Source organism: Aquarana catesbeiana, linkage group LG02 (assembly GCF_042186555.1).
Source record: "Aquarana catesbeiana isolate 2022-GZ linkage group LG02, ASM4218655v1, whole genome shotgun sequence".
Classification (NCBI taxonomy): Eukaryota; Metazoa; Chordata; class Amphibia; order Anura; family Ranidae; genus Aquarana; species Aquarana catesbeiana.
The window spans coordinates 501,997,982-502,025,464 of NC_133325.1; the positions used below are offsets into that span (position 1 = coordinate 501,997,982).

Here is a 27,483-nt window from a genome sequence, read left to right on the forward strand (position 1 = left end):
AATATGTACATGAGAGGGGTGCGGAGTGTATGGTGGCTGGTAGTATGTACATGAGAGGGGTGCGGAGTGTATGGTGGCCAGTAGTATGTACATGAGAGGGGTGCAGAGTGCATGGTGGCGGGTAGTATGTACATGAGAGGGGTGTGGAGTGTATGGTGGCGGGTAGTATGTACAGGAGAGGGGTTCGGAGTATATGATGGCCGGTAGTATGTACATGAGAGGGGTGCGGAGTGTATGGTGGTGGGTATTATGTAGATGAGAGGGTGTCAGGTCACCTTGAGGCTAGGTGACAGATGCACTCTGTAGGAGTCAGAAGTGCACCGCTAGGTAGTGGACCCTAGGACTGACTGCTGTGGATAGACCCCTGGGAGGTTCAGGAAGCAGGTCTACTGGATCACTGACACAGATCCCACTGGGAGCTAGAGCATAGATTCCCCAGGGGGCGGAGTCTAAGAGCCAGCAGGTGTTCACCAGAGCCTTTAATGGTAAGGATGGACTGCGCTGCAGTCTGGCTTCAGGTCGCGGCCCCCAGGATCTCACAGCTCATGCTCACAGTAGACTACAGGAGAAGAGGAAGGAGGCAGCAGGCTGGAACAACAAGGAAGTAAGGGACAAGCCAAGGTCGGGGCCACAAGCAGATAAGGACAACAGAGTACACGCCAAGGTTCAGGGTCACAGGCAAACAGGGATGGTCGGGGACACGCCAAAGGTCAGGGTCACGAGCAGACAGGAATAGTTAAGAACAGGCCAAAGTCGGTAACAGGAATCAGACGTAGGAAACACAGCAAGTAAACATGGAGGCTAACACACAATGGTTGATCAGCACTGCTGGCTTGCAGTGCACAGGTTAATATAGGGTTCCCTGATAGGGCCTAGGGTGGGGCCATGCTTAGAGGAGAGGTTACAAAAGCAGTCAGGTGAGGGGCAGCTGGTCTCTAGAGGTGAACACATGGAGACAGGTAGGCTGATCGAAAAACTCTATTGCATAACCATGACAGAGGGGTGCGGAGTGTATGGTGGCTGGTAGTATGTACATGAGAGGGGTTCGGAGTGTATGGTGGCAGGTAGTATGTACATGAGAGGGGTGTGGAGTGTATGGTGGCCAGTAGTATGTACATGAGAGGGGTGTGAAGTGTATGGTGGCACGTAGTATGTACATGAGAGGGGTGCATAGTGCATGGTGGTGGGTAGTATGTACATGAGAGGGGTGAAGAGTGCATGCTGGCGGGTAGTATGTACATGAGAGGGGTGTGGAGTGTATGGTGGTGGGTAGTATGTACATGAGAGTGGTGCAGAATGCATTGTGGTGGGTAGTATGTACATGAGAGGGGTGCGGAGTGTATGGTGGCGGGTAGTATGTACAGGAACCGCGCTATGACCAAATTGTGTATGGATCTCTGAAGGATCACATGAATAATATGAAAAAAAAACAAACATAACTGTGTATAAAAAATATTAAATCAATAAAAAAATAAAGTCCAAAAGTGAATTTCAAAAGAAAGTCCCATAAATTGCAATGAAGTGGGCAAATCCTTCCAATAGCACCTTGTGAGAAAAAATCCACCACCAGATAAACTGAATGCTTACCAGCAACAAGCTGGGAAACAGCTTATATGTAATCAGGCACACGATCGTAGTGGCGTCCTATTAGGATCAACAGTATGGTGAGAGGATGACCAGAATAACCAGGCAGCCAAGCACATCAGGGTAGCTCCATCCGAAAGATCAGTATAAGGGAGGACCCAAAATAAATAAAACACGGCTCTCCATAGCGCAAATCAATATGTATGAACAGTTTATCAAATAAAGTATTGCACTTACGTAGATAGCAGAATGTGAAAGCATGGATTAAAATACAGCAGCCGGCCGGCCAGCAAACACCCGTCCGAGACGAGACACACAGCGATGATGTCAGCGCGTCAACCTTCCGACGTACGTTTCGTCTTAGAAAGACGTCGTCAAGGGAACGGGCGACGCTCTGACTCATCGCTTTAAATACACATAGAAACCACGCCTCGATGTGAAGCATGTGTGGCAACACCAATTATCCAGAACGGAAATGTAAAGTGACCAAAAAGCACTAAAATGCTAATAAAAAAATGAACAAAAAACAAATAATTTAGGATGTGACCTAGGAAGCAAAGTATAATGGCCAGTTAGAACATTGCACCAATAAGAAAAAAAAACACAATAGGAAATAAATTAATAAATTGTGAAAAATACAAAGCATCGTCACGTCCTTGAGAAAGTCACGTGACGGTGACACAACGCGTGGGAGGAGCCTAGATCGCATTCAGCAGACTGACACAGAGCGGTGCACTGCAGCGATCCTTTCTCTCGACCACAGCGGCTGACTGCTAATGCTTGATTCATATGTTCATATAACTACTGGGCGCATGTGAGTGAATCTCTGTGTGTTTTTGCTGGTGTACTGCATGGGGTTCATTGCGCAATGATTGTTTCCTTTGGTTTACATATAACTAACGGTGTGGCAAGCTGTCTTTGATGAAAACGGAGGTGGATGGCAGAAATGATCTAAATGACAAGCTGACACTCCAATTAAGCAATCGAAAACCACAATTGTTGGAACACTATTTATATCTCCATTTTAAACAGTCCTTTTATATATACTTTTTCCTTGTTTAAATCACATCACCTATTTATCTCCTATTTCTATGATCCTAATTTCAGGATTTTACTTTTATGGTGAATGATTATCTTTACTTAGATGTTTTAGCACCTTCACATATATATTTTTTTGTGTAATAATCACGATATACCTTTTTAGTTGTTTATGAGTTTATGGTGATATTTGGAATAGAATTGGAATTTTACACTGGTTGTATTTTATGTGCGAGATGCACAGCAATGCATTTTTTCTGATCATAGAGTTAAGCGCTTCAATTATTATTTTTACACAATAGGAAATAAATCTCATCGCGTAAAAAAATAAAAATAATAAAAAAATAAAAATAAAATTAAAAATTAAAAAAATAAATAAATAAATAAATACATAAAAGTAAAAAAATGATTTTGATTTAAAAATTGGTAATTCGTTACAAAATAAATAAATAGATGTATGAATTGGCAACAATAAACTGGGCATAAATGGTGGTTGGTCAGATAAACCCACTTAAAGGGGAGTGCATACCAATCACAAGATAGCTGTCCAGCAAAAAATGAACAAACAAAAAAACAAAGCGTGCTGGTCTAAAAAAAATCAAAAATTAAAAATAGTAAATATGTATATAAAGAACCCCCCATATAAAGGGGATATTGATTTAGGTAGGGTAAGCCACACAGGGTTCGCATCAAGTACACAGATTTAAAACAATTAAGAATTGTCTATAAAGGCATTGAGATCTACTTCCACATTAAGCCTAAAAGGAGTGTAACATTTAATCCTATATATCCATGCCATTTCTAACCTTGAAATACCACGTATTAAAAGGCCCACCCCTTCAATGGGGGGTGTATCTATCAATCCCCAAAAAGATGGTCTTAGCAGGATTGCATATGGACATCAAGGTAGTGTCTAGAAACAGGGTGTTTGGGAAAACCGGTCAAAATATTCGTCACATGTTCGTTTAAAACATAACCGAAAGAGGGCGCTTAGTCCTCTCGACATACTGTAGCCCACAAGGGCATTGGAGGAGATAAACAACCCGTTCGGACGTACATATGATGAAAGGTTTGATCTCAAACTCCTCCAAAGTACTGGTAGAAACGAACCTATGGGTTCTTCTATGTGTGCATCCACTAATGGAACACACCCTACACCTTCTACACTGATAGAAGCCAGTCAAACTTTCAAAAAATCCCCTTTTGGTTGGGGGAGGGTCAAGAACATTAGGGGCCACTCTACTTCTAAGGGAGGGAGTCCCTTTGTAAATCACTTGTGGTCTGGCTGGAAGAACACCCCCCAATATTTGATCATTTGTAAGGATATGCCAATGTTTCCTGATGAGCTTAGCCACATTTCTGTGTTGTATAGAATAAGTGGTTATAAAGGGGATAGAAGGTATCCTGTCTTGATTGGATGTTTTAACCTTCAATAGCTCATTCCTATCCAGCACTGACACTTCTTCAAGGGTATTCATAAGGGAAACCTCAGAATAACCTTTTTGAGAAACCGCTTAATCAAAATATTAGCCTCAGATAGGAACTCATCATGTTCAGAACAGTTAAGCCTCAGATGCAAAAGTTGGCTTTTTGGTACCGATCTTAACCAGGCTTCATGATGGCAACTATCAGTGGGTATATAAGAGTTACGATCCATACTCTTAAAAAAGGTAGCCGTAGTAAACCAGCCATCTTTAATATCGATTTTCAAGTCTAGAAAACGAATCTCAGTTTGACTGGCCTCATAGCTGAGAATGATGCCCCGATCGTTAGCATTTAACTCACTCATAAAAGAGTCCAAGTCATCTCAGCCACCATCCCATAGGAGGAGGATGTCATCTGTGTATCTAGCCCACAGCACCAACTGGGGTTTACGGTGGGCATAGATGACATCCTACTCCCATAGGGCCATAAAGAGGTTTGCCAGACTGGGGGCATACTTAGCCCCCATGGCAACCCCCCTATCTTGCCTATAGAACTGGCCCCCAAACCATAAATAGTTTCAAGTAACTGCAAAGTGGAGCAACTGCATTATAAAACAAATTTGCTCATCAAATAAACCAGAATCTCGCCTTAAAAATAATTCAACTGCAAACAGCCCCAGATTATGCGGTATTATTGTGTACAATGATGTAACGTCAGCCGTTACCAACCACCACCCCGAACTAGGAACTATTACTCGAAACTATTTCTGGTTTGGAAGGCCAGTTCTATAGGCAAGATAGGGGGTTGCTATGGGGGCTAAGTATGTGTATTAAGTTAATTTTTGTATTTATTTATTTTTTTTTTATTATTATTTTCATTTTTATTTTTTTACGCAATGAGATTAATTTCCTATTGTGTTTTTTTCATTGGTACAATATTTCATTTTTTCATTCTTTATATATAATTCCTATTTTTTGGCACTGATCAATTAATTTGTTTAGGCCTGCCTAGTTTCATGTTTCCACTAGATGGCGGTACATGACCTGTGTATTATTATTTTTAGAATCTGTTAGGATTTTCATATTTAGGCTGGTTTCTTATTGGTGCAATGTTCTAACTGGCCATTATACTTTGCTTCCTAGATCGCTTTCTAAATTATTTGTTTTTTTTCCAATTTTTTATTATAGTTTTAGTGCTTTTTGGTCACTTTACATTTCCGTTCTGGATAATTGGTGTTGCCACACATGCTTCACATCGAGGCGTGGTTTCTATGTGTATTTAAAGCGATGAGTCAGAGCATCGCCCGTTCCCTTGACGACATCTTTCTAAGACGAAACGTACGTCGGAAGGTTGACGCGCTGACGTCATTGCTGTGTGTCTCGTCTCGGACGGGTGTTCACTGGCCGGCCGGCTGCTGTATTTTAATCCATGCTTTTACATTCTACTATCTACGTAAGTGCAATACTTTATTTGATAAACTGTTCATACATATTGATCTGCGCTATGAAGAGCCGTGTTTTTATTCTTTTTGGCTCCTTCCTGCTGCCTGTATACTGATCTTTCGGATGGAGCTACCCTGATGTGCTTGGCTGCTTGGTTATTCTGGTCATCCTCTCTCCATACTGTTGATCCTAATAGGACGCCACTACGATCGTGTGCCTGATTATATATAAGCTGTTTCCCAGCTTGTTGCTGGTAAGCATTCAATTTATCTGGTGGTGGATTTTTTCTCACGGGGTGCTATTGGCAGGATTTGCCCACTTCATTGCAATTTATGTGACTTTCTTTTGAAATTCACTTTTGGACTTTATTTTTTTATTGATTTAATATTTTATTACACAGTTGGTGTATATAATATTATTTATGTGATCCTTCAGAGATCCATACACAATTTGGTCATAGCGCGGTTCCTACCTGAATGAGCCCTAATTCATGGAGCACTGCAGAGACCACTTGGCAGTGGCATGCATAGATCAACTAAAGTTAGCCGCACGGCACCAGTACTGGCCACCCACCCTGCTGCAGACACTGTTCTCACCTCCCTCTTCCCACGTTCCTGCACACATGTTTCAACATCTCATAAAACTCTGCCAATTTACCTCCCTCCACACATCCCGCAGAACAATCTCCTGCAGACATCCCTCATGGTGGGATCAGCAGCAGCTGGCATCTCCGCCTCCACCTGGAAACTGAGTGGGGGTGCTGGAGAGTGTCCAGCAAGTCGGAGGGAGAAAACTTTAGTCTGGCGCTGTATTAACAAAGCGGCTATGTGTGTTTAACTTAGCAGTGCTGATTTTTACTTAGCGGCACTGGTGCAGCGTTGCAGCCTCTTTTACGGCGCATTTGAGTGGCCCAGGGGAGCAGGCTGATTTAGAGGGAGGGTAGGACTAACCTGGAGGGGCAATTGCCCCCGTGTGATGCCACTGCATATATGCTGTGCGGGAACTCAGCAAATTCTGTGCGTTTTTCTGACCCGCAATGAAATCGCACTCCGTTAATGCGATCTGCTACCGGTATCAATGTTAAAATGAATGACACTCCAAAACAGATTACAAGATGCAAAACCCTGCTTTCATCTGACCTGCTTCTGTGTTATCCCTGTTTGCCAATGTTTGTTGCTCATTTTTGTTGCCAATGTCAGCCTGGACTTCTGACCAAGATTTTGCCTACCAATTCTATACTTCACTGCCTGCACATTGCCAACCTCTGTTTGATCCTGACCTTGAATCTGCCTACAATTTGATACCTTCCTGCTCGGCTGTTACCAAATAAACTCAGTGTATCCTGGGTACCAGTGGTGGCCGGTGCTCCATATTTGGGGGGGGGCAACCGACCGACTGATCGACCGATCTACCATCCGCCATGTCCCCCCTCCACTTATCCCATCTAGGTCGCGGGCAACGCTTTCTCCTCGTCGGCTTCACCTTGCGCCTCCTCCTCGGCTTCACGGCGGCTTCCCCTGCGTCTTCTCCCCCTCGGCGGCCAATACAATCACTTCTCCTCTCGGCCAGACCCGCTTCCTGATTGGTTGGGAGGAGAGTGAGGTAAACAATAGTGAATATTAATTTGCTATTGCCACACAACCAGGTGGGCTCAATGCCCTGCGCCCTAAGCCCACCCTTTTTTGAAGCCAATTAGAGCCTCTGGTTCTAATCACATGCTTCCAAAAAAAAAACCCCATTGGAATCCATGCATCCAGTGCCCTGCATATAAATTAGGGGCATAGATTAGGGGGGCGCCCCTGCGCCCCGTATGGACGGACCACCACTGCACCCACTGTATTTCTGCTTGTCTGATATTAGCCTTCCCAAATATCAGTTTGCAATTTCAGCACCCTTGCACTTGTGCCCTTTCATTGTCTCAACTTCCAGGGTGTTCGGATGGGAATTTTGCAAGAGGCCACCTTCATCATCTCTGGCTCCTCATACTGGTACATAACATTATGTCTAATAAAAAAAAAATAGTTATTGATGTATTTATGAGCCAATCACCCAACTAATTTCTGTAAAAAATGCATTAGAATACAATATGTATTACCAGCATTGTTGTTATTGGAAGTAGAATGCAAAAAAAGTGTTGATATTATTAAAAATAAAAAAATATATATAATGAATTCTGTTACTGTCACATTACCAAGTTACCAAGTTTTTTCAGACTACCATAGTTTTATTACATGGTGATCCTGTCAGTAGATCCATTATTTTCCTCTTCCTTTAACAGGTTGACAACATTGTGGTAGGGAAATCTTAAACAGGGTGGTATCTTTAAATGGAATTTAAGTGACAAACAAATTAGAGCCAACTCCAATTAAAGCTAACTTTCAATTAAAACCCTATTTTCGGCTGACAATTTTCTGCGGCCGATATATCGGTGCATCCCTATTTGAAACATACATTTATAGAGAAGAAAATCTATTGGCATTGGACAATGACATACAGCAGACCCAGAGATATGACAAAATGAGCTTTGCCTAGCTATGATAATACTCCAAGTCCTTGTGGGACTTGGAGTATTATCGCTATTATGGGACTTGGAGTATTAACGCTTCAGTTAAAACACTGTATGGACTGGAGCAAACTTTAGACAGGTAATGCTCCAAGTCCTTAGGGGAACAGCTAAAACACTGTATAGATTGGAGCAAACTTTAGAAGCAATAAAACCCCTTACACAGAGTTTCTATGATTATTGAAAATGTACAGTATACAAGTTCTTTATTACTATGTACTGTACAATGTTATATTCTTCTCTACTTTTAATAAAGGTTTAATTGTGAAAAAAAAAAAAAAAATAAATAAAATGTATTTTTTGTGCATTTGCTATATTAACTTAACCTGTTCTTCCAGTGCTACATGTACCTGCAGTTTCCCAGAAGGTGTTCAGTGGAATCAGATTTGATTGTTGTAGATTGAGTGGTTGTATAAGCAACATTTGTAGTAGTGCTTGATTCTAGAATAAAGTAATATAGCTTTACGTATTAAATCCAAAGGATACCATAACATTACAATATCTAGATAACTATAAAAGTAAATTGTTGGTATTTTAATACATTAACAGATGTATAAACTCATATACAGTGATACCTCGGTTCACAAACGCTTCTGTTGACGAACAACTCGGTTCGCAAACAGAAGAGTTGACAAAAATTTGCTTCGGTTCATGAACACGAGCCGCCTCCATCTTCCCTGCTCTGACACATTCATATTGAGAAGAGCAGTGCAAGATGAGAGTCTTAGGAGAACCTGTCCACTCAGATAGGGGTTTCTGCCCCCTGACTACCATGAGGGTGGGCTCAGTTATTGGGACTCATGAAAAAACAGTATGTAATATATGTTTAAAATCCTTTTTTTGTAATTTTACTGTATATATAAACAAAAAAAAAGTTCAGAACGGATTAGCCTGATTTACATTGAACCCTATGGGAAAATTTGCCTCGGTTCACAACCAATTCGGTTCGTGACCAGAGTCCTTTCATGAATTAAGTTTGTGAACCGAGGTACCACTGTACACACACAGCATATACGTTCTTTTTTTTGTTTACAAACTTTTTTTATTAGGTACAAAATGGTGGTACAAAACATTACAGCATATACTTTCTAAAGGGTTCAATAGCTGTATTTGCCACTGTTCTTGGTTAGGGTTTTTTTTTTTTTTTTACAGATTTTATTTATTTTTTCAGTTATTTTTTTTTTTCACCTAGAAATGTTTCCTTTTCCTCCTTATATTAACTGCTTCCAGTCATTTTAGACATTTTTGCTGTACTTTATTTAAATATAACACATTTATTAGTTCACAATTAGAATACTTTATTCAGATTCAGAATGCTTTATTAATCCCAAAAGGAAATCATCAAGTATAATAAGTGAGCAATGACTCGTAATTCAATCTCTTCTCCTTCTAAGTGGGCTAATGTATTCTTTTTCAATAGGTATGTAAAAATACCACACTTTTTCCTCCAATATACAGAACTTTTTTCCTCGATGTACAAAACTTTTCTTTGAAAATGTTCACTAGTTAACCATTTTTTAGTATGCTAGTTAGCCATGCATGCCAGAATAAAAGTTGCACTAATAGTGTACAGACTCTCTAAAGTGGCATACAAGGAAATACTGTAGTGTACAAATTTCACATGACTTTATAAAAAGGCTTGTACATACTGTATATACAGTTTTTCTGCCTCTGACAAAAGCTAATGAAGCATGACAAAGCAAAACTTGCAAAATATATAGTAGCACATTTTTTTTACTTAGACATAACAAGGAAATGTTTGAAATTAATTAAATACCTAAGTTTAGTTGCAGAAACATATTCATTGTTTAATTCAATATTTGTATAGGATGTAATGCAAGATATCATACTTATTACTGGGCACATACTACTGCAACACAAACTGTTTCATCATTCTTTAAATTGTTCCCAGTATAGACACTTTCCTGTTTTTCACAGGACTAAATTTTAGACAGGATGTGAAACCGTAAAATGTGAAGTAAGTAGCATTAACAAAATCATACATTTAGTAAACATTAAACCATTAAACCATAAATAAAAACTAGCTTACAGAGTGCAAACTGGAAGTATGTTCTTAAAGAACCAAAGGATAAAATAATAAATTTGTTACTTTTAGCCCTGATAATTGTTCTTGACGGAGGTTTCTGTTTTTTATATCAGGTATAGAAAAATTTAGCGTGGATTTCAAGGAGTTAAACTGTATAGCCAAAACTTTACATTGTGTAGTTTTGGATATAGTGAAGGGTTAAACCCACTATTTATTTTCTTTGTTTGTGTCCGTTGGGGATATTTCCCTTAAATTCCTGTCCTGGAGATTTAGCAGAAAGCGGGAGTTACTCCCCCCCGAAGTGAAGAGAGTTCCCTTCTTAGGCAGTTTTCACCAGGAATGTGAAAGTGGTCGGTTTGCTCTGAGTTGGGTTTGCAGAATCAAGTGGGGTGTATGTGAAGCCCTTTTTCAAAGCTAATAGGCAATATATTGTTTAAAAACAAGGGTGTGTGTAGCCGAGAACCGCAATGGGGGACATGTGCCAATACAAAAAAAAAATCACTGTTTAGCAGAAAACAGTCTTTTCATGTGGTCTAAAGGGCAATGTTGAAACAACACAATTCCTTAAGATAACACGTTTATAGGATGCCTAAAAGTCTAATATGCTTTTATGGAACAGCACAATGTAGTGCTTAAAAGTAAAACAATTACAGCCAGGTATGCAGCCTGGGTTGATAGGAAAGGGAGGCAGTACCAATCCTGTACCCACACCAGGCAACATGTCTTAACATTGTGAGGGCACCTTGCAAGGAAGGGGGAGGGAAAGCAAAGTATCATGTCAGCCATCAAGAAGATCATGCCAGATGCACACATGTACAAGCATTGGAATACCATACCAGTGCTTACAAGTTCCAGTCTTCAGTTTCAGCCCCCTTGTACTTGTGCGCTTTCATCGTCCTTGCAGGCTCTATCTCAAATTCCCTAGGTGCTCACATGGGAATTGTGCAAAAAGGCCACTCTTGTATCTCGGGCTCCTCATACAGGTGCGTGACAGACCTCTTCCCCACATCTTGCCCCCAAAAAAGATTCTGGGGACCCTTAAGAATCTGGAAAACCCACTTAATAATAACCCCCCCCCCCCTACTCCCCTAAATATTGTCCCTTACCAGTGGAGTAATACAGGCATAAGTAAGCATTATTGCTCATTCCCAAAAAAGTGAAATGCAAATAAAACACTTATACCATGAAAGAAATTTAAAATGTAAATCTATCAATCATGACTACCAACTGCCTGATGATGTTTCCACACCACCATAACGACCCACTGCCTGACAGTGTTTTCCCTGCTGCGCTCCATTTGCTAAATGACAGATCTCTAGGTGCTGCTTTAAAATAGACAACAGTCCCAGGGATCCTGAGTGACATCATTGACCAAATATGGTCATGACATATTTGGCCAATGATGTCTTCCAGGATCCTTAATGTCTGTTTATATACAGCAGCTGAGAATTTGGGGGTGTTTGTTTACATAGGGCAGCCAGGGACTGGGGCAGGCAAACTGCTTAATTTGGACTAAACGGTTTACTCACACTGCAAACGATGAATGGGCTGGGTTCTGGCTGAATCCACACTTGACCTGAACCTGAATCTCATCCCTAGTTGTTACCAGAACCAAAAGTGCACCAGAAGTGCCACCATTGAAAGATTTCTCCTCGTCTCCTGACGACAACTGTAAAATTTAGGACTTCTCATTACTTTCTGTCTGTTCTCCTCCCCCCCCCCCCCCCCCCGGTCGAAGTATTGGGGTATGTGGTGGTCTTTGGTGTGGTGTCTCAAAAGTTCTTCCTTGTTCTCCCCCTTCTTCCGATACTTCCTAGATTCATCCACCATGGTGATGTCATCTATTTCATTTATCATATCCATCTCTGCTTGTCATTTATAGACTTTCTGGTTTTTATAGTCCATGACATCTCTCTTGAATTTATGTTTTTTTTTGTTTGGATCTCTACATCATATTTCTTAATGGCTTCCTGTAACTCCCCTTCTTTATTTTTATATTCTTTCTGATTTCCAAAAGGGGCCAGTAGATTTTTAATTTCTGTAATGCCGCGTACACACGGTCGGACTTTTCGTCTACAAAAGTCCGACAGCCTGTCCGACAGACTTCCGGCGGACTTCCGGCGGACTTTCGGCGGACTTGCAGCAGACTTTCTAACGAACGGACTTGCCTACACACGACCACACAAAAGTCCGACGGATTCGTACGTGATGACGTACACCGGACTAAAATAAGGAAGTTCATAGCCAGTAGCCAATAGCTGCCCTAGCATGGGTTTTTGTCCGTCGGACTAGCACACAGACGAGCGGATTTCGGGGTCCGTCGTAGTTACGACGTAAAGATTTGAAGCATGTTTCAAATCTAAAGTCCGTCGGATTTGAGGCTGAAAAAGTCTGCTGAAAGTCCGGAGAAGCCCACACACGATCGGATTACCAGCCAGCTTTAGTCCGTCGGCGTCCGTTGGACTTTTGTAGATGAAAAGTCCGACCGTGTGTACGCGGCATAATAGTTGTCTCAATTAGCCATAATTTAAATTGTCTCCTTTTTACTATATTTTGTAATAGATCGTTCTCACACTGGTTGAAAAAGATGTATTAATCATCCATAAGGGATTTCTCCCATCTAAGTCTTCTTGATGTCATTTTTCACTAATATACATTTCTGAGGTTGCTATATCCCACCATACTCTATGCTGTTTTTCCATGATGTGTTTTAGCTGTTTAGACTATCCATATCCTGCCTGTTGGTTACCTGTTCTTTTTTAAATACTACTCCTACATCAATATTCCTATTGGTCATCTATAAAAAATGTCTATAGCTGCAGAATCAATCACACCCTAGGGCAGGGGTGTCCAAACTTTTTTCAAAGAGGGCCAGATTTGATGAAGTGAACATGCGTGAGGGCCGACCATTTTACCTGACATTCTTTGAACCATTCATTTCAGTCTGTGTGTTCATTCGAGCACTAATACACTACCCGACAAGAATTCTCTTGCCTTTGTGGCTGTGTGTGAGTAAAGAGATGAGCTTGGGCGTGTTATTTGTATATACCATATTTATTGTCGTGTAACACGCACCTTCACTTTAAGAGGGAAGTTTCAGGAAAAAAACTTAAATTTTAAATAAAGAACCATAAAGAAAAATAAGGGTCAGTGCCCATCTGCAGCCCCACCATTGCTATGAATGCAGCACCACCATTGCCATCAGTGCAGCACCCCCACTGCCAGGAATGCAGCACCCACCATTGCCAGGAATGCAGCGCCCACCATTGCCAGGAATGCAGCACCCAGTATGGCCAGGAATGCAGCACCCAGTATGGCCAGGAATGCAGCGCCCACCATTGCCAGAAATGCAGCACCCAGTATTGCCAGGAATGCAGCACCCAATATGGCCAGGAATGCAGCACCCCCATTGCCAAGAATGCAGCACCCAGTATTGCCAGGAATGCAGCACCCACCATTGCCAGGAATGCAGCACCCAGTATGGCCAGGAATGCAGCACCCAGTATGGCCAGGAATGCAGCACCCCCCATTGCCAGGAACGCAGCACCCAGTATTGGCAGGAATGCAGCACCCACCATGGCCAAGAATGCAGCACCCAGTATGGCCAAGAATGCAGCACCCAGTATGGCCAAGAATGCAGCCCCCATCATTGTCAGGAATGCAGCCCCCATCATTGTCAGGAATGTCAGGAATGCAGCCCCCCATCATTGCCAGGAATGCAGCCCCCATCATTGTCAAGAATGTCAGGAATGCAGTCCCCATCATTGTCAGGAATGTCAGGAATTCAGACCCCATCATTGTCAGGAATGAAGCCCTTATCATTGCTAGGAATATCAGGAATGCAGCCCTCTTTATTGTCAAGAATGTCAGGAATGCAGCCCTCATCTTTGTCAGGAATGTCAGGAATGCAGCCCCCCATCATTGCCAGGAATGTCAGGAATGCAGCCCCCATCATTGCCAAGAATGTCAGGAATGCAGCCCTCATCATTGCCAGGAATGTCAGGAAGGCAGCCCCCATCATTGTCAGGAATGTCAGAAATGCAGCCCCCATCATTGTCAGGAATGCAGCCCCCATCATTGCCAGGAATGCAGCCCCCATCATTGCAAGGAATGTCAGGAATGCAGCCCCCATCATTGCCAAGAATGTCAGGAATGCAGCCCTCATCATTGCCAGGAATGTCAGGAATGCAGCCCCCATCATTGTCAGGAATGTCAGAAATGCAACCCCCATCATTGTCAGGAATGCAGCCCCCATCATTGCCAGGAATGCAGCCCCCATCATTGCCAGGAATGTCAGGAATGCAGCCCCCATCATTGCCAGGAATGTCAGGAATGCAGCCCCCATCATTGCCAGGAATGTCAGGAATGCAGCCCCCATCATTGTCAGGAATGCAGCCCCCATCCTTGTCAGGAATGCAGCCCCCATCATTGTCAGGAATGCAGCCCCCATCATTGCCAGGAATGTCAGAAATGCAGCCCCCCATCATTGCCAGGAATGCAGCCCCCATCATTGCCAGGAATGTCAGGAATGCAGCCCCCATCATTGTCAGGAATGCAGCCCCCATCATTGTCAGGAATGCAGCCCCCATCATTGCCAGGAATTGCAGGAATGCAGCCCCCCATCATTGCCAGGAATGCAGCCCCCATCATTCTCAGGAATGTCAGGAATGCAGCCCCCATCATTGTCAGGAATGTCAGGAATGCAGCCCCCATCATTGTCAGGAATGTCAGGAATGCAGCCCCCATCATTGCCAGGAATGTCAGGAATGCAGCCCCCATCATTGCCAGGAATGTCAGGTATGCAGCCCTCATCATTGCCAGGAATGTCAGGAATGCAGCCCCCATCATTGCCAGGAATGTCAGGAATGAAGCCCCCATCATTGCCAGGAATGTCAGGAATGAAGCCCCCATCATTGTCAGGAATGCAGCCCCCCATCATTGCCAGGAATGCAGCCCCCATCATTGTCAGGAATGCAGCCCCCATCATTGTCAGGAATGTCAGGAATGCAGCCCCCATCATTGTCAGGAATGTCAGGAATGCAGCCCCCATCATTGCCAGGAATGTCAGGAATGCAGCCCCCATCATTGCCAGGAATGTCAGGTATGTAGCCCTCATCATTGCCAGGAATGTCAGGAATGCAGCCCCCATCATTGCCAGCAATGTCAGGAATGAAGCCCCCATCATTGCCAGGAATGTCAGGAATGAAGCCCCCATCATTGTCAGGAATGCAGCCCCCATCATTGCCAGGAATGTCAGGAATGCAGCCTAATCATTGTCAGGAATGTCAGGAATGCAGCCCCATCATTGCCAGGAATGTCAGGAATGCAGCCCCCATCATTGTCAGGAATGCAGCCCCCAGCATTGCCAGGAATGCAGCCCCCGTCATTGCCAGGAATGCAGCCCCCGTCATTGCCAGGAATGCAGCCCCCATCATTGCCAGGAATGTCAGGAATGCAGCCCCAATCATTGCCAGGAATGTCAGGAATGCAGACCCCATCATTGCCAGGAATGTCAGGAATGCAGACCCCATCATTGTCAGGAATGCCAGGAATGCAGCCTAATCATTGTCAGGAATGTCAGGAATGCAGCCCCCATCATTGTCAGGAATGCAGCCCCCTTCAATGTCAGGAATGCAGCCCCCATCATCGCCAAGAATGCAGCCCCCATCATTGCCAGGAATGCAGCCCCCATCATTGCCAGGAATGTCAGGAATGCAGCCCCCATCATTGCCAGGAATGTCAGGAATGCAGCCCCCATCATTGTCAGGAATGTCAGGAATGCAGCCCCCATCATTGCCAGGAATGTCAGGAATGCAGCCCCCATTATTGCCAGGAATGTCAGGAATGCAGCCCCCATCATTGTCAGGAATGCAGCCCCCACTATTGCCAGGAATGTCAGGAATGCAGCCCCCACCATTGTCAAGAATGTCAGGAATGCAGAACCCATCATTGCCAGGAATGTCAGGAATACAGCCCCATCATTGTCAGGAATGCCAGGAATGCAGCCTAATCATTGTCAGGAATGTCAGGAATGCAGCCCCATCATTGCCAGGAATGTCAGGAATGCAGCCCCCATCATTGTCAGGAATGCAGCCCCCTTCAATGTCAGGAATGCAGCCCCCATCATCGCCAGGAATGCAGCCCCCATCATTCCCAGGAATGCAGCCCCCATCATTGCCAGGAATGTCAGGAATGCAGCCCCCATCATTGCCAGGAATGTCAGGAATGCAGCCCCCATCATTGTCAGGAATGTCAGGAATGCAGCCCCCATCATTGCCAGGAATGTCAGGAATGCAGCCCCCATTATTGCCAGGAATGTCAGGAATGCAGCCCCCATCATTGTCAGGAATGCAGCCCCCACTATTGCCAGGAATGTCAGGAATGCAGCCCCCACCATTGTCAAGAATGTCAGGAATGCAGAACCCATCATTGCCAGGAATGTCAGGAATACAGCCCCATCATTGTCAGGAATGCCAGGAATGCAGCCTAATCATTGTCAGGAATGTCAGGAATGCAGCCCCATCATTGCCAGGAATGTCAGGAATGCAGCCCCCATCATTGTCAGGAATGCAGCCCCCTTCAATGTCAGGAATGCAGCCCCCATCATCGCCAGGAATGCAGCCCCCATCATTCCCAGGAATGCAGCCCCCATCATTGCCAGGAATGTCAGGAATGCAGCCCCCATCATTGCCAGGAATGTCAGGAATGCAGCCCCCATCATCGCCAGGAATGCAGCCCCCATCATTCCCAGGAATGCAGCCCCCATCATTGCCAGGAATGTCAGGAATGCAGCCCCCATCATCGCCAGGAATGCAGCCCCCATCATTCCCAGGAATGCAGCCCCCATCATTGCCAGGAATGTCAGGAATGCAGCCCCCATCATTGCCAGGAATGTCAGGAATGCAGCCCCATCATTGTCAGGAATGCAACCCCCTTCAATGTCAGGAATGCAGCCCTCATCATCGCCAGGAATGCAGCCCCCATCATTCCCAGAAATGCAGCCCCCATCATTGCCAGGAATGTCAGGAATGCAGCCCCCATCATTGCCAGGAATGTCAGGAATGCAGCCCCCATCATTGCCAGGAATGACAGGAATGCAGCCCCCATCATTGTCAGGAATGCAGCCCCCTTCAATGTCAGGAATGCAGCCCCCATCATCGCCAGGAATGCAGCCCCCATCATTCCCAGGAATGCAGCCCCCATCATTGCCAGGAATGTCAGGAATGCAGCCCCCATCATTGCTATGAATGCAGCACCACCATTGCCATCAGTGCAGCACCCCCACTGCCAGGAATGCAGCACCCACCATTGCCAGGAATGCAGCGCCCACCATTGCCAGGAATGCAGCACCCAGTATGGCCAGGAATGCAGCACCCAGTATGGCCAGGAATGCAGCGCCCACCATTGCCAGAAATGCAGCACCCAGTATTGCCAGGAATGCAGCACCCAATATGGCCAGGAATGCAGCACCCCCATTGCCAAGAATGCAGCACCCAGTATTGCCAGGAATGCAGCACCCACCATTGCCAGGAATGCAGCACCCAGTATGGCCAGGAATGCAGCACCCAGTATGGCCAGGAATGCAGCACCCCCCATTGCCAGGAACGCAGCACCCAGTATTGGCAGGAATGCAGCACCCACCATGGCCAAGAATGCAGCACCCAGTATGGCCAAGAATGCAGCACCCAGTATGGCCAAGAATGCAGCCCCCATCATTGTCAGGAATGCAGCCCCCATCATTGTCAGGAATGTCAGGAATGCAGCCCCCCATCATTGCCAGGAATGCAGCCCCCATCATTGTCAAGAATGTCAGGAATGCAGTCCCCATCATTGTCAGGAATGTCAGGAATTCAGACCCCATCATTGTCAGGAATGAAGCCCTTATCATTGCTAGGAATATCAGGAATGCAGCCCTCTTTATTGTCAAGAATGTCAGGAATGCAGCCCTCATCTTTGTCAGGAATGTCAGGAATGCAGTCCTCATCATTGCCAGGAATGTCAGCAATGCAGCCCCCCATCATTGCCAGGAATGTCAGGAATGCAGCCCCCATCATTGCCAAGAATGTCAGGAATGCAGCCCTCATCATTGCCAGGAATGTCAGGAAGGCAGCCCCCATCATTGTCAGGAATGTCAGAAATGCAGCCCCCATCATTGTCAGGAATGCAGCCCCCATCATTGCCAGGAATGCAGCCCCCATCATTGCAAGGAATGTCAGGAATGCAGCCCCCATCATTGCCAAGAATGTCAGGAATGCAGCCCTCATCATTGCCAGGAATGTCAGGAATGCAGCCCCCATCATTGTCAGGAATGTCAGAAATGCAACCCCCATCATTGTCAGGAATGCAGCCCCCATCATTGCCAGGAATGCAGCCCCCATCATTGCCAGGAATGTCAGGAATGCAGCCCCCATCATTGCCAGGAATGTCAGGAATGCAGCCCCCATCATTGCCAGGAATGTCAGGAATGCAGCCCCCATCATTGTCAGGAATGCAGCCCCCATCATTGTCAGGAATGCAGCCCCCATCCTTGTCAGGAATGCAGCCCCCATCATTGTCAGGAATGCAGCCCCCATCATTGCCAGGAATGTCAGGAATGCAGCCCCCCATCATTGCCAGGAATGCAGCCCCCATCATTGCCAGGAATGTCAGGAATGCAGCCCCCATCATTGTCAGGAATGCAGCCCCCATCATTGTCAGGAATGCAGCCCCCATCATTGCCAGGAATTGCAGGAATGCAGCCCCCCATCATTGCCAGGAATGCAGCCCCCATCATTGTCAGGAATGTCAGGAATGCAGCCCCCATCATTGTCAGGAATGTCAGGAATGCAGCCCCCATCATTGTCAGGAATGTCAGGAATGCAGCCCCCATCATTGCCAGGAATGTCAGGAATGCAGCCCCCATCATTGCCAGGAATGTCAGGTATGCAGCCCTCATCATTGCCAGGAATGTCAGGAATGCAGCCCCCATCATTGCCAGGAATGTCAGGAATGAAGCCCCCATCATTGCCAGGAATGTCAGGAATGAAGCCCCCATCATTGTCAGGAATGCAGCCCCCCATCATTGCCAGGAATGCAGCCCCCATCATTGTCAGGAATGCAGCCCCCATCATTGTCAGGAATGTCAGGAATGCAGCCCCCATCATTGTCAGGAATGTCAGGAATGCAGCCCCCATCATTGCCAGGAATGTCAGGAATGCAGCCCCCATCATTGCCAGGAATGTCAGGTATGCAGCCCTCATCATTGCCAGGAATGTCAGGAATGCAGCCCCCATCATTGCCAGCAATGTCAGGAATGAAGCCCCCATCATTGCCAGGAATGTCAGGAATGAAGCCCCCATCATTGTCAGGAATGCAGCCCCCATCATTGCCAGGAATGTCAGGAATGCAGCCTAATCATTGTCAGGAATGTCAGGAATGCAGCCCCATCATTGCCAGGAATGTCAGGAATGCAGCCCCCATCATTGTCAGGAATGCAGCCCCCAGCATTGCCAGGAATGCAGCCCCCGTCATTGCCAGGAATGCAGCCCCCGTCATTGCCAGGAATGCAGCCCCCATCATTGCCAGGAATGTCAGGAATGCAGCCCCAATCATTGCCAGGAATGTCAGGAATGCAGACCCCATCATTGCCAGGAATGTCAGGAATGCAGACCCCATCATTGTCAGGAATGCCAGGAATGCAGCCTAATCATTGTCAGGAATGTCAGGAATGCAGCCCCCATCATTGTCAGGAATGCAGCCCCCTTCAATGTCAGGAATGCAGCCCCCATCATCGCCAAGAATGCAGCCCCCATCATTGCCAGGAATGCAGCCCCCATCATTGCCAGGAATGTCAGGAATGCAGCCCCCATCATTGCCAGGAATGTCAGGAATGCAGCCCCCATCATTGTCAGGAATGTCAGGAATGCAGCCCCCATCATTGCCAGGAATGTCAGGAATGCAGCCCCCATCATTGCCAGGAATGTCAGGAATGCAGCCCCCATCATTGTCAGGAATGCAGCCCCCACTATTGCCAGGAATGTCAGGAATGCAGCCCCCACCATTGTCAAGAATGTCAGGAATGCAGAACCCATCATTGCCAGGAATGTCAGGAATACAGCCCCATCATTGTCAGGAATGCCAGGAATGCAGCCTAATCATTGTCAGGAATGTCAGGAATGCAGCCCCATCATTGCCAGGAATGTCAGGAATGCAGCCCCCATCATTGTCAGGAATGCAGCCCCCTTCAATGTCAGGAATGCAGCCCCCATCATCGCCAGGAATGCAGCCCCCATCATTCCCAGGAATGCAGCCCCCATCATTGCCAGGAATGTCAGGAATGCAGCCCCCATCATTGCCAGGAATGTCAGGAATGCAGCCCCCATCATCGCCAGGAATGCAGCCCCCATCATTCCCAGGAATGCAGCCCCCATCATTGCCAGGAATGTCAGGAATGCAGCCCCCATCATTGCCAGGAATGTCAGGAATGCAGCCCCCATCATTGCCAGGAATGTCAGGAATGCAGCCCCATCATTGTCAGGAATGCAGCCCCCTTCAATGTCAGGAATGCAGCCCTCATCATCGCCAGGAATGCAGCCCCCATCATTCCCAGAAATGCAGCCCCCATCATTGCCAGGAATGTCAGGAATGCAGCCCCCATCATTGCCAGGAATGTCAGGAATGCAGCCCCCATCATTGCCAGGAATGACAGGAATGCAGCCCCCCATCATTGTCAGGAATGCAGCCCCCTTCAATGTCAGGAATGCAGCCCCCATCATCGCCAGGAATGCAGCCCCCATCATTCCCAGGAATGCAGCCCCCATCATTGCCAGGAATGTCAGGAATGCAGCCCCCATCATTGCCAGGAATGTCAGGAATGCAGCCCCCATCATTGCCAGGAATGTCAGGAATGCAGCCCCCATCATTGTCAGGAATGCAGCCCCCTTCAATGTCAGGAATGCAGCCCCCATCATCGCCAGGAATGCAGCCCCCATCATTCCCAGGAATGCAGCCCCCATCATTGCCAGGAATGTCAGGAATGCAGCCCCCATCATCGCCAGGAATGCAGCCCCCATCATTCCCAGGAATGCAGCCCCCATCATTGCCAGGAATGTCAGGAATGCAGCCCCCATCATTGCCAGGAATGTCAGGAATGCAGCCCCCATCAGTGCCAGGAATGTCAGGAATGCAGCCCCCATCATTGTCAGGAATGCAGCCCCCACTATTGCCAGGAATGTCAGGAATGCAGCCCCCACCATTGTCAAGAATGTCAGGAATGCAGAACCCATCATTGCCAGGAATGTCAGGAATACAGCCCCATCATTGTCAGGAATGCCAGGAATGCAGCCTAATCATTGTCAGGAATGTCAGGAATGCAGCCCCATCATTGCCAGGAATGTCAGGAATGCAGCCCCCATCATTGTCAGGAATGCAGCCCCCTTCAATGTCAGGAATGCAGCCCCCATCATCGCCAGGAATGCAGCCCCCATCATTCCCAGGAATGCAGCCCCCATCATTGCCAGGAATGTCAGGAATGCAGCCCCCATCATTGCCAGGAATGTCAGGAATGCAGCCCCCATCATCGCCAGGAATGCAGCCCCCATCATTCCCAGGAATGCAGCCCCCATCATTGCCAGGAATGTCAGGAATGCAGCCCCCATCATTGCCAGGAATGTCAGGAATGCAGCCCCCATCATTGCCAGGAATGTCAGGAATGCAGCCCCATCATTGTCAGGAATGCAGCCCCCTTCAATGTCAGGAATGCAGCCCTCATCATCGCCAGGAATGCAGCCCCCATCATTCCCAGAAATGCAGCCCCCATCATTGCCAGGAATGTCAGGAATGCAGCCCCCATCATTGCCAGGAATGTCAGGAATGCAGCCCCCATCATTGCCAGGAATGACAGGAATGCAGCCCCCATCATTGTCAGGAATGCAGCCCCCTTCAATGTCAGGAATGCAGCCCCCATCATCGCCAGGAATGCAGCCCCCATCATTCCCAGGAATGCAGCCCCCATCATTGCCAGGAATGTCAGGAATGCAGCCCCCATCATTGCCAGGAATGTCAGGAATGCAGCCCTCATCATTGCCAGGAATGTCAGGAATGCAGCCCCCATCATTGTCAGGAATGTAGCCCCCTTCAATGTCAGGAATGCAGCCCCCATCATCGCCAGGAATGCAGCCCCCATCATTGCCAGGAATGTCAGGAATGCAGCCCCCATCATCGCCAGGAATGCAGCCCCCATCATTCCCAGGAATGCAGCCCCCATCATTGCCAGGAATGTCAGGAATGCAGCCCCCATCATTGCCAGGAATGTCAGGAATGCAGCCCCCATCAGTGCCAGGAATGTCAGGAATGCAGCCCCCATCATTGCCAGGAATGCAGCCCCCATCATTGCCAGGAATGTCAGGTATGCAGCCCTCATCATTGCCAGGAATGTCAGGAATGCAGCCCCTATCATTGCCAGGAATGTCAGGAATGCAGCCCCCATCATTGCCAGGAATGTCAGGAATGCAGCCATCATCATTGTCAGGAATGTCAGGAATGCAGCCCCTATCATTGCCAGGAATGTCAGGAATGCAGCCCCCATCATTGCCAGGAATGTCAGGAATGCAGCCCCCATCATTGCCAGGAATGTCAGGAATGAAGCCCCCATCATTGCCAGGAATGTCAAGAATGCAGCCATCATCATTATCAGGAATGTCAGGAATGCAGCCCCCTTCATTGCCAGGAATGTCAGGAATGCAGCCCCCATCATTGTCAGGAATGCAGCCATCATCATTGTCAGGAATGTCAGGAATGCAGCCCCCATCATTGCCAGGAATGTCAGGAATGCAGCCCCCATCATTGCCAGGAATGTCAGGAATGCAGCCCCCATCATTGTCAGGAATGCCAGGAATGCAGCCTAATCATTGTCAGGAATGCAGCCCCATCATTGCCAGGAATGTCAGGAATGCAGCCCCCATCATTGTCAGGAATGCAGCCCCCTTCAATGTCAGGAATGCAGCCCCCATCATTGCCAGGAATGCAGCCCCCATGATTGCCAGGAATGCAGCCCCCATCATTGCCAGGAATGTCAGGAATGTCAGGAATGCAGCCCCCATCATTGTCAGGAATGCAGCCCCCATCATTGCCAGGAATGTCAGGAATGCAGCCCCCATCATTGTCAGGAATGCAGCCCCATCATTGCCAGGAATGTCAGGAATGCAGCCCCCATCATTGTCAGGAATGCAGCCCCCTTCAATGTCAGGAATGCAACCCCCATCATCGCCAAGAATGCAGCCCCCATCATTGCCAGGAATGCAGCCCCCATCATTGCCAGGAATGTCAGGAATGCAGCCCCCATCATTACCAGGAATGTCAGGAATGCAGCCCCCATCATTGTCAGGAATGCAGCCCCCACTATTGCCAGGAATGTCAGGAATGCAGCCCCCACCATTGTCAAGAATGTCAGGAATGCAGAACCCATCACTGCCAGGAATGTCAGGAATACAGCCCCCATCATTGTCAGGAATGTCAGGAATGCAGCCCCATCATTGCCAGGAATGTCAGGAATGCAGCCCCCATCATTGTCAGGAATGTCAGGAATGCAGCACCATCATTGTCAGGAATGTAGCCCCCTTCAATGTCAGGAATGCAGCCCCCATCATCGCCAGGAATGCAGCCCCCATCATTCCCAGGAATGCAGCCCCCATCATTCCCAGGAATGCAGCCCCCATCATTGTCAGGAATGCAGCCCCCATCATTGCCAGGAATGTCAGGAATGCAGCCCCCACTATTGCCAGGAATGTCAGGAATGCAGCCCCCACCATTGTCAAGAATGTCAGGAATGCAGAACCCATCATTGCCAGGAATGTCAGCAATACAGCCCCCATCATTGTCAGGAATGTCAGGAATGCAGACTCACCATTGCAGTCAGTGCAGCCTGAATTATGCCCATCCATCTGCAGCCTCAGAGGGGACAGGGAGAGGGCAGGACGAGCGCCAAAAGATAACATACTGGAGAAACTCCTGTTTTCTTGGCCGCCACTTTAATAGAAAGTCCCCTCTCCTTTGATGGACAGAACAGTTGTCCAATAGCAGCGCCGAAGATGGGACTTCCTATTACAGAGGCGATCGGGTAAACAGGAAATACTCCTGTGTGCACGGCTCTCGTCCCGCCTCCTCCCTGTCCCTTCCAAGGCATCTGGACATATATATCTTTTGTGGCCCCGTTGGGGGCCACAAGACATATATGTTCAGATAATCAGGCGGGCCGTTCAAAACTGGAACTGCCCTAGGGTGATCAAAGGAGAATTTGAAATAAATGTTATGTTCCGCGCTACGGTAATAGAAGTGTGGCTGCTGCCCACCCCAACAAAATCCCACAAACGTGGGATAAGTGAAGTAATTGGTGAGCGATGAGAAGGTGGTAATTTTGGCACTGCCTAAGTATAGTGTCTACTATTCAAAATTAAAATTAAATTAAAATAAAAAGGTATAATATATGACATGTACTGTCTCTTAAAATGACAAAATGACAAATGCAAATACTATAAAGTGCACAATCTCAATCGTGCTATATCTAAAACTAAAAATGGCTAGTGGAAATTACATCAATGGAAAGTGCAATACATAATATAACATGAAAAACTATAATAAAGTGCTCAGCGTGCTTTATGTGCAAAAAAATGCCCATATATAAAGCCGGAAATCAGTCCGTGACAAAACTAAAATGTTCCAAGGTGCAGTAAAAAAACACAGTTCATAAATCCACATAGATGGTCTTATTCAAAAGTGACTTGTGCTTGAATAACTCAATCGTGAAGGTTGAGTGAAATTCCACATGTGCTCCCCCTCAGATCCACACTTACCAGAAAGATGTACCCCTGCAGGGGTGAAAAGCATCACACTATGAACAACTCTTTATCCAATGTCTCCTCCTTCTCCGCAATGGATCCAGTCAAAGGGTACATTCACATAAGGATGGGTAGAAAGAAAGGCATCTCATAGTATAAGTCCATAAACCAAGTTTATTAAAGTAAAAAAGTTGAAAAATGCACTCTCCATAGTGCTGCGGGGTCAATACAAATGAGTAGCAGTGTGTCTGGGAAGCCTCGCATTCCACAGATCAGAATCTTCAAAACCGGACGTGACATAATGATGCTACAAGCTCATTATGGGGGTCAATACAAATGAATAGCAGTGTGTCTAGGATGCCTCGCATTCCACAGATCAGAATCTTCAAAACCGGACGTGATATAATGACGCTACAAGCTCATTATGGGGGTCAATACAAATGAATAGCAGTGTGTCTAGGATGCCTCGCATTCCACAGATCAGAATCTTCAAAACAGGGGGTGTGACATAATGACGCTACAATCTCCGTCCTACGCGCTTCATCATGCAGACATCATCAGGAACGACACCAGCTTAGTACACCTCGTGTCCTTTATACTATGCAGTCGCCTAACAACAGTACACCCTGGTGGCCATATTTGATTGAGAATTGTATGCAGCCCGTCACATCCGAGCATTGTGGTTGCACAGCAACAGTGCTCGCTGGTAACGGGATCTAATTAACATAGTCTTGGGTACAGCTTGTCCTAGGAGAACGTTCTTATCGGACTGCAAACCAAAGGATTAAGCCCCTAGCGGTTAGGCAAGGTATTCAGCACGGGACATTGTCGGGCAGCCCACATGAGGCAAAGCATGTATAAACGGTGCATATTGGAATTGACATACACAACTGGTTAAATCAACCCAATATTACCATGTAAAACTTCACAATATATAAAAATATATTTAAAAAAAATGTATAAGTACTTTTTAAGAAGAAAAGTAGATAAGGATATGGATATGTATCTTAGGTTAAAGCAAACCAAATACAGTAAAAAGTAAGTATCTGTTACCAATCCTAACTAAACCAGTATGAAACAGATCAACCCTGATATTATTATGTAAAACTTCACAATATGTGAATAAGAAAAAAAGTGGATAAGGATATAGATATGTATCCAAGATCATTTAAATACACCTAAAACAAACCAAATTGAGACAATACATGTCATATATTATACCATTTAATTTTAATTTTAATTTCAAATTGTGTTCCAACCATGAATCAAGGGGTCACAGTGTAATGTTCTTATTTTCTGCTTCCAGTCTATTTACTCATTCTGCCATCATTTCCTTGAAAAGGAAACTAAAAGTGTTTTGTAACTGCAACCAATAACATATACCTACGCACTAAATAGATGATATGGTGACAAATTTCAGACAGTAGACAGTGAGTTAACTGGAAGACCTTTCTTCATTTTCATAACAGACATCAGCTGTAATAATTATTTTGAAAAGAGGATGTGTTGCATAGGTCAGATCTCTATCATGTTGCATGCAGGGCATTGTAAGCCTATCTGCAGTAAACAGCCTTATTGCATTGCAGAAAAAAAGAATGAAAGCCACACTCTGGTTACCTGCCAATTTTCTTCAGTTTCAGTGATGTTATATCTGCTCTGCAATTTTTCTTCTCCTCATCACTGCCATTCCATCACCTAAACTGCTACAAAAATGTGTTTTATACTTTATACACACATGCCAACAACTCCAGCCTACTAATGCTTCAACTACAATTGCACAAAAATGGCAGCTCTCAGATAGCAGGATCGGTGTTCAGAACCATTTTTTGAGGCTTGTCATGATAGAAGAAGCTGGAAAATGTTGACAGGTAGCATAGCAGCCAGGATTAAAAAAAAAAAAAACTTAGCAGTATGTTACAGTTTAGAATGCCACTTGAGGTGGGGAAATAATCCTCAGCCCTGTGCAAGTAACTACTAGAGCGATTGGATAATTGTTTTCCCTGCTCCCAGCAGCCAAACAGAGTCACCAGGGAGGTTATGAATGGTGAGACTGTGCTGCTAAGGAGGGTGTCAGCAAGGCATGACATTTGTAGGACTTAAGCCCAGTATCCTGATCACACCTTTTTTCCCCAAGCTTCCCCCTTCCAAATCCTTCACAAATAACTTGACCAGATTTTGGAGTAAATGGCCTTGACAGCCTTTTATTAACAACTTATAAAATTAAATAAATAACATCTTCATAAATAACCATTAAACTTTAATATACTTTTTAGTGTCATAAAGGGAAACAACATACCACTGGTCACTGCGAATAACTTTCTTTCAACTTTGGGCCTCCAGTTGGAAACCCCTGACTCGGAGGCGGTACCCAACCTTCACAGTGACCTACCCTTTTTAACCCTTCCAGGTTAACCTGAAAGTACCAGAAACAATCCTCATCCCATGGATGGATACCAGAAACAACCCCCATCCTTTCATGGATGGGTACCTAAAACAACCCCCATCCTTTCATGGATGGGTACCAGAAACAACCCCCATCCTTTCATGGATGGGTACCAGAAACAAACCCCA

General features: G+C 45.9%; 1 protein-coding gene across 2 annotated transcripts in view; it reads right to left on the reverse strand.

The window, feature by feature from the left end:
- LG02H1orf162 (linkage group 02 C1orf162 homolog) overlaps window positions 1-27,483 on the reverse strand; it is a 98,464-nt gene that overhangs the window by 26,138 nt on the left and 44,843 nt on the right. For both annotated transcript variants that reach the window (XM_073615746.1, XM_073615745.1), the window contains one exon: window positions 8,403-8,493. In XM_073615746.1, coding sequence (XP_073471847.1) covers window positions 8,403-8,493 — 91 coding nt within the window. The remainder of the gene's footprint in view (window positions 1-8,402; window positions 8,494-27,483) is intronic.